Genomic DNA, 13,424 nt, shown 5'->3' on the forward strand with positions numbered 1-13,424 from the left:
AGTTACGTATACGGTACTCCTCCATCTATAAGAGGAGGCTGAGGGCACAGAAGCACAGGACTGCATGAGCCCTATGGGAAATACTTCGAATGTGTCCACCAGTTAGGAACTCAATCTTTGATTTGGGGTTTTATTAACATATTTCACTGAAATTCTGAGAACAAATCTAAAAATACCCTTTATTACTTGATACTTTTTCCCCTTTCAAAGTCATTCACTCCTCAGACACTGGATTAGGCGACAGCCCTACAGACCATTGTACTGAACATCTCGGGGGCTGAATATCAAGACTGCTTTTTAGAAATTGTTTTAAACTTCTTTTTCCCCTAGAGGAAGTAAAAAAAGATTACTGTATAGACTATGGTATGCACTATTCTCATAAATTAATGCTTGTTCCGTTTTAATTATCCTCCGGAGAACCCTGTTGTTACTCCTGCCCGGTTCAAATTGGACATTATTTTGTGACGTGGAATCTTAGTTTCAAATGACGCACAGTTATATTTGTACCAGGCGATAACTAGCTGAAGGTCATGGAGAGCTACTACGGACCCGTACTACTGTTTGATGAGAAACAGATTAAAAAAAGAGCGTCGCGTTTAGACCTCTGCCAGAAAGCATAAAGCCCCCAGAGAGCAGTTAGGGAGATACCTGTATTTTGGGAACTAGTTCTTGGTGATAGCATCCTAACCTCTGTTACTTCTGACTTATAGGGTATCTTTGTTACTAGGGTTCAGCCTGACGGACCAGCCTCCAGCCTGCTCCAGCCTGGCGACAAGATCCTCCAGGTAGGGAGGGGTTTCGCTTGCTTTCTAACCGGTCTTTGCATTGTACGCGTACAACGATGCTGGTTTCAGTGCAAGTTAACCGCTAGTTTTGTTATTACGGTACTTTAATATTGGTTTCTAAGAGAGCGTTACTGGCGGCGCTTTCGAACGCTGGTCTCGGGAGGAAGGAATAAAGCCGTTGGTTGAAAACAAACTGAGGCTGGGAAAAAGAGGCAGCGGGGAGCGCTGTGCGACACCCCCCTGCCACAGCGGGGAGCTGGGTTAAAGCCAGGGAACGTGCGGAGGGCAGCGGGACCGTAGCCCAGCGAGGAGCCGGGTGCTCCTTCGCTTCGCCGGGCAGATTCTGCTCCCTCCGCAGGGCCGCTGGGGCAGGCGGAGGCCAGCACAGCCCTCCGGGGGGAACCGCGCTGCAGGAGAGGGTTCACACTTACAGGCCGTCACAGGGATGGTCCAGGGGACACAATTTAAACTCCAAAATACACATAATCCTCACGTCATATCCAGCTTTGCCCCACCAAGAGCACAAGGAGGTGCAAGGAGAGAGGAGCTTCACAAGTGGGTTCGCAAGCGTATGGCAAAGCAGGACGTGGTTAGCGATTTCACCTTTGCAGCTGATGGGGCGCTGGTGTAAGGAGCTATATAGTCACATTTTTGGACAAAATTGTAACTGGCAATATTTTTGCTTCTCTTCCGCTGCCTCGGCATTTTCGAATGCACTCGCCTGCCAAGCAGCCACTGCTGGATCCACTGCTGGATCATGGAAGCATCTGCATAATTTACAGAGAAATCTCAGCTTCTTGTTTTCTTTTTTTGTTTCTGGAAAAAGTATTTTCTGTTTTCCGATGAACCTTCTTTTAAACAGAAAGACAGGCTAATCCTGAACGAACCATTCAAAAATGCCTCATTCACGGAAAATACTACCGTCCGTGTAGAAAAGGGTTTTCTACCATGTCCTGCAAGGTTGTTTCTTTTTGGTTTTTTGTTAAGCCTGGAAAATGTGGTACCACTGGAAGCAAATAGCGATACTTTTGACAAAAGGAAGAGGGTCGTTAGAGTTGTCTGAAAGGCTTAGAACAGTTTTTAAAGCTGTTCACACTGATCCCGGGTAAGAGGTTAACAATATTTTAATCAGTTGTACGAAGGAAGTCCGCAAACCAAGGATGTGTCAAACATCTTGGGTAGCGTCTCTCCTCCTCTCCTCCTGCCCCCCTCTCTCCTTCGCTCCCCCCGGCCCGGCACGGGCACTGCCGTGCTTATCAGCTCTGAAGTCTACAGCGTGCAACTCGTGTTTAATCGCTGGTATGTTCAAACACCAGTGAAATAAAGAAAATCGCCAAGCTAAACGAAGTACAAAAATTAGCTTGTATACTTGGAATAAGCAAGGTGCTGTATTGAGAGCTGAGCTTAGTAAAAGAAACAAAAATAGGTACAATATGTTAAAAAGTACCAGCAAAATAAGGTGAGAAGGTTGCCTGCCGGGCTGAGCAGTGGGCATACGCCGTGGGAGTGTCTTAATGGAGCGGTGTGAGGGCTGTACTGGTGTGGGCAGGGACAGGTCCGGTGCGCGCGTGTACCTCGTGTGGCTTCATCAGAGATGTACACTTTTGACCTGCATTTATTTTGTGCCTATTGCTATGTCAGATTATTTCTCCTGGTGGGCAGAGGCCATCAGGAGCTGGGATTTCCCATGTTTCGGCATGTGTTCTTAAAATAGAAGCATTTACATATATTTATATAATCACATTTAAGGTACTGCTGCATTTTTTTTTAGGTAGCAAATTTCCCTCTCCTCATTTTTTCATCGCTTACATTGATGAATTTTGTTTGACTTTCACTTTCAGTCATTCTCGTAGGATTGTGGGTCAGTCTCAGCAGAGTTTCTCACTTGTCACTGTCAGGACATCATTTCAAATTATGTGGCAAGAACGTTTTCCTTTTAGTTGCAATTACTTCTACCCATGCATAATACCTATTACCAGGTGTTGATTTATCTTGTGGCAAGTAAAAGGGCGGTCGTTAATCTCATGAAGGAACTAACAGAAAAAAAAAACGTAACTGTAATGAAGGGTATTTTACTTCTCATGTATAAGCAATGCCTTTAGCTAAAAGTATCCAGTTCCCTGGGCAGTAAGAACTTGAAATGATTGATGCTCACTGGCGTCGCTTCACCTCCACCCCCATCTTCCACTGTTACCGTCACGTCTGTTTGCATTTATCTCATGAGACAATCCCCTGCCGGAGGCGAGGGCTCTGTGATACCGGTTGCGATGCAGAAGGAGGTTCCTTCACCCGCAGTCCCTCTCCTTGGGCGGCTGCCGCGAGCTGCGCCGCTTCTCTTCCACACGGGCACTGGTTGTGACACCAGTTTCTGCCGGGACTCCGAGGGAGGAACCGTCTTCCTGCATTTCCTCAGTCTTTGCCCGCGCTGTCCTCCCGCTGTCTGCCCCGTGAGCTGCTTGAAGTGTCACCTAAAGCTTCGTGCTACAGACTGGGCCTCCCGTCAGGTCTGGCTGACACGTCCCCCAGCGCTCCTGCGCCTTTGCCGGGCGTCCTGGCAGGGAGGAGCCCCAGTGTCACCGCTGCTGGAGCGCCTCGGTGCCTGGGCACCCTTCGTGCTCCCCGTGCAGCCACCTCGGTTTACTCGAGATGATACGCAGGAAGATGTTACCAGAGCAAAGCTCCAAGGGGAAGTCTTGCAAATATTTACATGGACGGATGTGCTTAGCGGGATGTTTGCAGGAGGAGCAGTAATCTTTCTGTCGGGCATTTATGCGTCTCCCCGAGCAGTTTTGGTAAAAGAGGGAGGGAGGATTTAAAAATGAAAAGTCTTCACATTTCCTGGATAGATTTACCCAACTCACCGAGAAATTGTCATTCTTAAACACGGTTTTGCCCGATGTCTGTTTCTGATAGAAGAGTGTGTCTATGTCTTCTGCAGCGAACAAATTCTGGTCCTTACCGGTCCAGAAGCCCACGGCCCCGCTGGGATCCTGGGTTGTCTCTTTCCTTTCTGTGTCATAAGCTCTTAAGTTATTTATTTGCTAAGTAAGGGTGATTTTTCTGTTCTGAAGTCAGCAGCAGTTTCAGTGGATGAGTTTTAAGGAGGCACAGGGCCATACGGCGGCACAGCCCATCAGCCGGGAGAGAGCCGCTCTGTCTGCCGCCGTCTGCTACAGGCTGCCCGTCAGCACGAGGAAGTCTTGGTTTGGTGGCCCCGTGGTTCAGCTAAAAAACAATCCTTTTGGCTAATGATTAGGACTAAGTAATAATGCAATGTGTGAATATTTTCATATGTGTAGCATATTTTGTGGGGAATGTGAAACCACAGCAGGAATCATAGAATCATAGAATGGTTTGGGTTGGAATGGAACTTAAAGACCACCCAGTGCCATCCCCTGCCCCGGGCAGGGCCACCTCCCCCCAGCCCAGGGTTCTCCCAGCCCCGTCCAACCCGGCCTTGAACACCTCCAGGGATGGGGCAGCCACAGCTCCTCGGGGCACCCTGCGCCAGGGGCTCACCGCCCCCACAGCCAACAATTTCTCCCTCATATCTCATCTAAATCTCCCCTCTTCCAGTGTAAACCTGTTCCCCCTCGTCCCACGGCTCCCCTCCCTGATCAAGAGTCCCCCCCCAGCTCTCCCGGAGCCCCTTTAGGCACTGGAAGGGGCTCTGAGGTCTCCCCGGAGCCTTCTCTTCTCCAGGCTGACCCCCCCCACCTCTCCCAGCCTGTCCTCCCAGCAGAGGGGCTCCAGCCATGAAAGAAGCAGATTTGGATATTTGGATTATCATTTATTTATACGTTAAATAACAAATCCCTCTGGGTGTGGCCTGCTTAGGTATTTTTGGATGTGTGTCTCCTACAGCCCTTGTCACTGAGAAACCCTTCTTGTAGAAGAGCGGTTTCCCCGTTAGCTAGGGCCGAGCCCGCACGCCATCTCCCTGCCCCGCTCCCCGCGCGCCCCGAGAACGAGGACTGCGGTGGGCAGTGCTGTCTCGCAGGTGCATTCCACTGGTTTTCCCCAAAGAGCAGTGGGGATCCCAGTGAGATGTGTGGCGAACACACTGAAACCGATGCGGTTTCCCTCTGAATTACGTGAGAGCCTGAGCTGCCCTCAAACGGAGTGCCACACGGCCCCTGAGTTTTCATAGCATCATACAATGGTTTAGGTTGGAAGGGTACTTGAAGCTCGTCGAGTTCCAGCCCCCCTGCCCTGGGCAGGGACACCTCCCCCCAGCCCAGGTAAACTTTTGGCACTTAAGTGAAGGTCTTTGAAACTCTTCCCACCTGAAATTTGCATCCCTGTTTCTCAGAGCAAATACGTCTCATTGCATTAAGCTAAGCAGTGCGACATGAATAAAAGCGAGCTGCTTCTCCCTGTCGCTTGGATGCTGCCTTTCCTCTGTGCTCTGTGCCGGCCCGTTGCCATTCCTGTGCAGTTGCCAGCCCTAGAGCCCGCAGCAGCCGCTGCCTTGGAACAGAAACCTTCAAGTGCCAAGAAAGCACCGCCACTCTGGCGGTTCCTGTTCCCATTGGAATGTGTGCGGCACTGCTTGGATTTATCCGTCTGGGCTGGGCATCCTTTAACCCAGCGAGAGGGCATGGGGAGTCCTTTCTGCAAGCCCCTGGTCGGGGGGGATCATGGCATGATATGGTTTTGATGTGGCCCAGAAGATCATAGAATCACAGAATGGTTTGGGTTGGAAGGGACCTTGAGGACCACCCAGTGCCACCCCCTGCCCTGGGCAGGGCCACCACCCCCCAGCCCAGGTTGCTCCAAGCCCCATCCAACCCGGCCTTGAACCCCTCCAGGGATGGGGCAGCCACAGCTTCTCGGGGCACCCTGCGCCAGGGGCTCACCGCCCCCACAGCCAAAAATTTCTCCCTCATATCTCATCTAAATCTCCCCTCTTCCAGTTTGAAGCCCTTCCCCCTCATCCTGTCACTCCATGCCCTTCTAAAAAGTCCCTCCCCAGCTCTCCTGGATTCCCTTTAGGGACTGGAAGGCCACAATACGGTCTCCCCGGAGCCTTCTCTCCTCAGGCTATGGAGAAGATCTCCAGGGATGACGATGGTCTGGGTATGGGAAGCAGCCACCTGGTGGTTCTTCTGCGGGGCTGTACTTTCACAGCGACGGTCGGTTATTGACCAAAGCTTGAAACGCTTCACTAACCTATTTTTAAATGTTAGTTGAAATGTTAAAGAGCTGAGAAATACATATATACACGTATATTTTGTTACCTTCCAGTGTTTTTATAGAATAGGCGGCCAGATGGAGCAGGTTGTGCCCGGCCGCCCTGCGGCCTGTCTCTCGCTGACCCTTTCTGCTGGTGCCAATGGGGGGAGCTGGGAGCAGCCGGGCCCTTCCCCGCTGCGTGTGAGCCCTGCAGCGGGGCCGCGGGGGTCTGGGGAGCGAGGTGGCACCTTGGTGGCACTCCTGAGGCTCTCAGGGGTGTGGGCAGGCGGCGGTGTCTCTGTTGGGTGCCGGCTCACCGTCGCGGGCTGGCCGCCCTCTCTGCGGTGGCGGAGCTTCTGCTTCGGGTTATTGATCACACTCGGGAAACTGTTAGGAACTACATTTAAAAATTGAACTATTTTAAATAGCGTCGTAACAGGCAAGTTACAGGAAGATTTAATTAGCGCTAACGTAGCGGAGTTTATTCGGTTGTTTTTTTTTCCTTTTTATACATGCGGTATGTCTGCGTCTGATCCGAGCCGGAGCCTCCCTCGTAGCCAGCCCGGCGTTCGGCAGCGGTCGCTCCCCTCGGGCGTCTCAGCCTTTGAAACTCTTACACCGCAGCGCTGCCGGCTCTGCAGAGAACGTGCAGAATGTCGCAGAGTCGCAGAATAATTTGAGGCGGAGAGGCCCCCCCGAGGTCAAACAGGGGGTGCAGCATCTGTCCAACAGAGGACGGGGGAAACGCGTTCTCTCAGTCAAACTCCTGACTGCGGGCAATCATTAGACGTGGTTTATTTCAGCCTTGCCTTTCATTTGCATATAACCCTTTGCTCCCCCAAAACGAAGGCGCTAAATCGACTCTCATTTGATTTCTCTTCTTGTTTTTGTGTTGCAGGCAAACGGACACAGTTTTGTACATATGGAACACGAGAAGGCTGTATTACTACTGAAGAGTTTCCAGAATACAGTAGACCTAGTTATTCAACGTGAGCTTACTGTCTAAATATTTTTTTATAAATAGTAAATACGTCTAGCCAGATCTAATGTTCAAACAGATTTATACATAGGAAACAATTTTTTTGCCAATTGCTGGACCAATGGCAAACGGTAGTGCCAAATGTATAATACTATATGTTAGTACCAATCATCTTGGAAAAAAATATATTAACTATATAAATATATTGTTCATGTGGCTATGTATTAGTTTTAATTGTCAGCCTCTGGCTGTGCATTGGTGCGTTTTTTTAATCGAGTTACTTCTTAAAGTCGATTTCATATGATTTCAAAACACAGAAGCACATACAAATTCTTTAGGAATTCTGCTGTCCATCAGAAACACTGCCTCAAAGTTGTATATGCCTTTATAAAGATGAAATATATTAACCTGTACTTCCCATGAAATATTTCTATCATGTCACATACGAAAATATAGAGAAAAAATATTTTCATAAACACCTCAAAGAAAGTATATATTAAATTAAATTTAATAATGTTCATTTATTTTCAATGCAAAGATATTATATGCCTTATGAAAATACCTGTACATATGCAGTGTGTATAGCTGGCTCCATATTAATTAGTAAAAATGTCACTATACAGGGTGAGATATACTTAATAAATTATACTGTCAACTCTGGGACCCAGGTATAAATAACCTCCATGAAAATTGGTTAACTTCCTTTTCTGTGACGCTTTTAGTTGATTCCTTGTGAACACACTCAGTGGACGAACAGTGAGTTTAGACAGGTGTGGTTCATAGATGGAAGCGGGTTGTGATGGGTGGCGCTAACACTTCTTTGGTTGCTGCTAATTTTATTATCTAACTTTTTTAATTTAAAACGACGGGCCCTTTACTTACATCCCCCGCTCCCCCAGTCGTACATCGGTCTGTACTTTCACTCTGGTCCGGGCTGGGCCAGTCCCTGCTCGCTATATTCACCGTCAGGGAGGCTTTAACCTTTCTACAACCCTCTATTCGAGTAAGAGTCTCTTTAAGACGAATGAGAGCAGATCTAACCCAGGATAAGATGTGGCACAGGGCAGCAGCGACCGGCGCGGCGCGAGCCTGGGAAAAGCTTTCCCGGGAAAGCGCGAAAACCCTTTGGGTGGAAGCGCCGGTGCTGTTCCCAACAGAGAATGCCGACAGCGCAGAACTTGGCAAAACTGCTGTGGGTTCAGCTGTTCGGGTGTCCGTCGTGTTTATAACCCACAGTAAGACGGAAAAACGTAAGAAAACCTCCTGGGAGATTTTTTTCAGGGGATCCAGTTTCCGTTGAGCTGAACGGCGCCGCTGGCAAGGGGCTGGAGGGAGAGCCGGCACCTGCTGCGGGAGGGCCAGCCTCTCTCGCACCTTTTCCAGCTGGAAAACACCCCGGAAAACCCAAGTCCAGAGGAGTGTAGCTACGGCAGAGGGGCACGGCCGGGAACGTTTTACTTTTCTGCTTGCAAGAACCTCTAGAAAGTCTTAAACCTTTCCTCTCTTCCCATCAAGCGCACACTGACCGAGGTAATTATCCTTCAAATTAAAGTCCCAACGATGATAGGCACGAAGCGCTGTCTGCTATATGGAGGCAGTATTCCTCCCCCAGAGGCAGGGACGCGCTTTGGGGGGTTCTGCTGCAAGCCCAGGCCGTGGCCGGCGTTCCCGTTAGCCCCGGCGTGTCCCCGCACCACCCCAGCGCCCGCAGTCCCTGCGCGGGCGGGTGGCTGAGCGAGGGGCTCGCGGCAGGCACAAGGCGAAGCGGACAAATTCGTGGAGGAGAAACGCGCCGCGGTTGCTGAACAATGGCTGCCAATGGCTGTGGGTCCCAGCTTGGGGGGGGGTCGTGGGGGTGGTGGTGCGAACACCACCTGAGCCGGTAGGAAAGGAGAGAGCCTTTCGGCAAGCGCCACTTCCACATTCGCGCGGATGTTCCCGAGGCTCTGGTTGTTTGCGTCTCCCTTTTTCACCTCCATCGAGAGGAATGATTAAGTTTATTACTGCAAATATTAATGAAACTGGAATTCCAAGCTGGCTGAGCGGGTTCCCACCCCACACGAATTTTACTTTACCCGTGCAAGCGTTCCTACTGGAAGAGCTTCTGTGCCACCAGCACAGCAACGCACCACCAGACGCCGCACTGAGCCATAGCCGGGGCGACTCCTAAAATTTACAATCTGAATACATGATTTGATGATATTCAGCACATCAATTCAAATAATTCATACTTTTTGGTAAATCTTCTTAATACCACCGGCTGGAAAAGCTTGCTGAATTCACACGATTCAATTTCGGATCGTTATTTGCTCGATTTTGTCAGCTTTCAGTTTTCCATCACATGGATGTGGTCTTGTAATGTGCCACCAAATCACACGGCCTCTGGCAAAGTCCCTCTAAAACTTTTCTAACACTCGTGGCATTTCAGAGGCTAAACTTTCCATTCTCAAGTCCCCGTTGCCCTTTAACAAAAAGGAATAAGGGTTTATTCAGAAAATTGTAGGCACTTACGTAGCTTTTAGTTAATTATGCTGAATGGGAATTAGGTCCCTTAATAGGCATTTGTGCACCTAAATTCCTCTGTGGAGCTGCCTTTGTCTTTTCCTGCAGAAAATCACTCTCCCACGTGTGACCCCACGCGGCGCTGCGGCGTGTACCGGCACCGTCGGTTGTGGCACACATTTCAGAAATCCCTCCTGGGACTCTGCGTCGGGCAGGAAAACGGAGTCGATGACGACTTCGCATCCTGCTGCGGCGCTGTCTGAGGTCATCGTCCAGAACACGATGCGCCCGTCCGCCCCCCCCCGGCTCCCGAGGCGCGTGGCGGCATTAAAGGTCCATACGATGCACGGGGCACCAGAAACGCGGTAGGGAGTTGCAGAGGTAGGAAGGGTGACGAGGGCTCCGCCTTAGCGCCGAGAGCCACGATAACGACTTACGGGTAAAACTCAGTAAAGCGAAAGAAGCACGTGAGCTTCAGTGCTCGTTAATACCAGGTTTTGTGCGGGGCTGTGTTTCCGCATGCTGAGTTTATTAGGTGTAAAGCACAGCGGCATAATCAGTCGGGGCTGTGTGCAGAACTGTATGTCAGGATCGCTGAGTGCGTTCATTAGTGGGTTATAATGATAAAGAAATTACGATAAAATTAAGTTAGTGCGGCAGAGCGTCACCTTTAAGTCCTTAACTTAGCAAAACTCCCACCCACCTTAGAAAGGGGGAGAAGCTGAAACATACAGTAGTGAAGATTTAACATCAACCCCCACGGCCCAAAAAAAACCCAAATACTTTCTTTTTGGCATTGTTTTTATTCAAATTGGCTGAAATGATGTTTAGCTAGCACTAACACTATGAGCAATTAAAATTACTTTAATGGGGTGCTGAGGGACGTGGGTTAGTGGTGGGTTTGGCAGTGTTGGGCTGATGGTTAGGCTTCATGATCCTAAAGGTCCCTTCCAGCCTCCACGATTCTATGGTTCTGTGGGACTATTTGGGATTTTTTACATTAGTCCTTCAAAATAACGTGCACCTTTTGTCTCCCCCGGAAGGTCTCCTGGAACCTCGCAGACGCAATCGCGTACGACCAGGTTTGCAGGTCGGGGACCAGGTTACCTGCACGCTTTGCACGTAATGATGATATTATTTATTTGATTTGATTTTTTTTTACTAACTATGATTATATGGCAAGTGCCGAGGCAGGTGAGAGTTTGCCCTGCGGTGAATTCCACGTGTGGGTTCGCTTTTGTGTGTGTGAATGACATTTTGATCCGGGCAAGCAGAGTCAGCCGGAGTCCCTTCTGTCCCGGCTGCACTCCCGCGCCCGCCGCACCAGCACCCAAACTCAGCCCCTTTCCAAACCTACTGCTGGAGATTCCCATACTGCCTGAACTGGGCTGGGTCGGAGACCCCCCCGGGCAGCCGGTGTGCGGCCAGCAGCTCTCCCCCGCCATGTTTCCGTTGCAGTGCTGCAGCACGCCGTCCCTCCGTAATCCGTCCCGTAGCTGGGAACGCGCTGTTTGCCTTTTCGAGTTTTTGTTTCCATGCAATAAACACTTACTTAACTATGGATCCTCAGGGAAGGGCTAGATTAAAAAAAAAAAAAAAAAAAAAAGCAGCCTGCGATGTAATTCCCTTCGCCTCATTTTTGCGACAAGTTTTAAGGAGGTCGGTGGTCGTTGCCGGAGCTCCTGTTCAAGCCCATAAGCTGCTACGGGGCCTCCTCCGCCGAGGAACCCTGTGGCCAGAGTGGAAGGAACGCGTTTGCTTTTATGCAGTCTTGTTACAAGGCAGCTCTTCAGGGGAAAAAAAGAAAGAGGGAGAGGGAAAGGAAAAAATGCTGCTTCCAAAATGCTTTTCTTATTATGAGAAAAAAATGTAAGACCAGACCCCGGGAAGGCTACAGGTCTCTCCAGTCTTAATAATTCACCCATTTGCCCATGCACAGCTTGCAGTTTTTATCCGGGTGTTGATAAACTACGGTATTTAGATGCCAGTCAGTCATAATAGTGACCATTTAACATCTTCAAATCTGTTTTTGATGTTTTCCAAGCTATTTTTTACTATGTCTGTGTCTGCATCTCCGTTTGAGGGCTCCCGTGCAGGGGCCGGGCTGCGGCAGCCGGGGACGGCCGTGCCTGGCCAGCGCCGCGCCGCAGGAGCCGGGGCAGCACAGCGCCGGGTGAGGGACCGCGAGGGCCGAGCCGAGGGGGCAGAGCCGGCGCTGAGCGCGGCCAACCGCCGGACAGCAGCTGTGGCCATTGCCCATCAGGAACGCGCGGCCCGAAAGACGGCCGAGGGCGTTATAGGGTGGGCTTCTCCTGAACGGGAAGGAAAATACCTTGGAGGTGTCGATAGCCATCCTTCCAGCTCGTGTAGGAACCCCCGAGAGGTAAAATCATTCACGTTACAGAACACCACTAATCCTCGTGAGCCAAAAATCCAACGAGAAATCACAGTTTGAGATGGTCGGGAGCTCGGTTCGCTGTTGCTCGTAAGCACTTTGAATGTAAAGATGTTCCTTGGTTAAACCTCTCTGGCTTGTAATATAGCATTTAGTCACCTTACGCAAGCGAAAAATGCTCATTTATAGATATGTGTGTGTATATATGTATATATCTGATAGAGATATATGCAACAGTAAATGCAAAGACAGTGTTAAACGAACCCCCTCCCCACATTTCAGTCCGCTCACAGGCAGGATGTCACAGGCAGAGCCGGGGCGATGCCGGGACGGTTGGGCATCGGGGTGTCGATGCCGGGGGCACTGAGCGCGCACCCGCGCTGCTGCGCCGCCCCCGCGGCCGCAGAGCTCAGGGCACGTGGGGTCCCGCTGTCACCACGGCGCTGCCCCTCACCCGCACGGCCGTGGCCCAAAACTCACCAAGAGGCAGAGGATGTGGGCGGTGGGATCACCCCCCCACCTAAGCGGTATTTGTAACTGGTGGGATTTTACATTTAGAATTCCCAAAGGAGAATAAAACGTTATCTGACATTTGCGCTCCCTACCCACGGGCTGACGTGTACCGACTGCCCCCGCTGGCCTCGGCGCGCTTTCCCTGGGATTCTGCCTGCAATAATTTTATATTAAGCGAGTGCACAAGGATGTACTGGTCCATTTTGGGGAATGGCTTCAAAATGGAAGAAGGTAGATGATGAGAAATTAGGAAGAAATTCTTTCCCTGTGGGGGCGGCGAGCCCCTGGCGCAGGGTGCCCCCAGAAGCTGTGGCTGCCCCATCCCTGGAGGTGTTCAAGGCCGGGTTGGACGGGGCTGGGAGCAACCTGGGCTGGGGGGAGGTGTGCCTGCCCAGGGCAGGGGGTGGCACTGGGTGGTCTTCAAGGTCCCTTCCAACCCAAACCATTCCATGATTCTATGATTTTCAGGCAATCAGATGTAAGGGTTTATTTCACTTGTCAGTCTTGCCAGTGTGAGTGGAATACAACGTAACGATACAACTTTCAGGCCAGTAGTTTGGATAGGATATGAATTAATTGGTGGTTTGGTTTTGTTTTGGACACTTTGGGGGATGGGGGCAGCAAGCCCCGTGTGCGGCAGAGCGGTGGCACGCAGAGGCCAGGCAGGGCCACCGAGGCGCGCGGGGCGCCTGACGCCAACAAGCACGGCAGAGCAAATCTCAACAGGCAGGATTCGCGAATTGTAGAGTTGAAATAGTTTCTCTTAAAAAAAAATAATAAAAAAATAAATTAAAAAAAGAAAAAAAAAAAAAAAAAAAAAGCCTTTTGCCAATCCTCTTCCTGGACAATTCCAGCAAATATTCTGCCATCACGACATTGCGTAAGAAGTCCCCCGGCCCGTGTTGGGCTTTTGGCCACCGCACGTGGCTGCGCCCCATCGGCTCCGTTTTCTACTTGTGAGTACTGTAGCCAGTTCAGAACCAACAGCTTACTTTATTAAAAATTTTACCATTTTATAAAAGACATGTTTAATTATGATGGAGATGGCTGTATTGTAATTAATATTTTGAGATAA

The 13,424-nt window shown here is 50.2% G+C and overlaps 1 protein-coding gene across 5 annotated transcripts in view; it reads left to right on the top strand.

The window, feature by feature from the left end:
- Positions 1-6,966, top strand: part of LRRC7 (leucine rich repeat containing 7) — a gene marked incomplete at its 3' end in the record, with an annotated part of 104,731 nt that extends 97,765 nt beyond the window's left edge. For all 5 annotated transcript variants that reach the window (XM_082484308.1, XM_082484310.1, XM_082484311.1 and 2 more), the window contains 2 exons: positions 711-785; positions 6,859-6,966. In XM_082484308.1, coding sequence (XP_082340434.1) covers positions 711-785; positions 6,859-6,966 — 183 coding nt within the window. The remainder of the gene's footprint in view (positions 1-710; positions 786-6,858) is intronic.
- Positions 6,967-13,424: the final 6,458 nt, after the last annotated feature.

The sequence above is a fragment of the Vanellus vanellus genome, assembly GCF_965231255.1.
Source record: "Vanellus vanellus genome assembly, chromosome: 5".
Classification (NCBI taxonomy): domain Eukaryota; kingdom Metazoa; phylum Chordata; class Aves; order Charadriiformes; family Charadriidae; genus Vanellus; species Vanellus vanellus.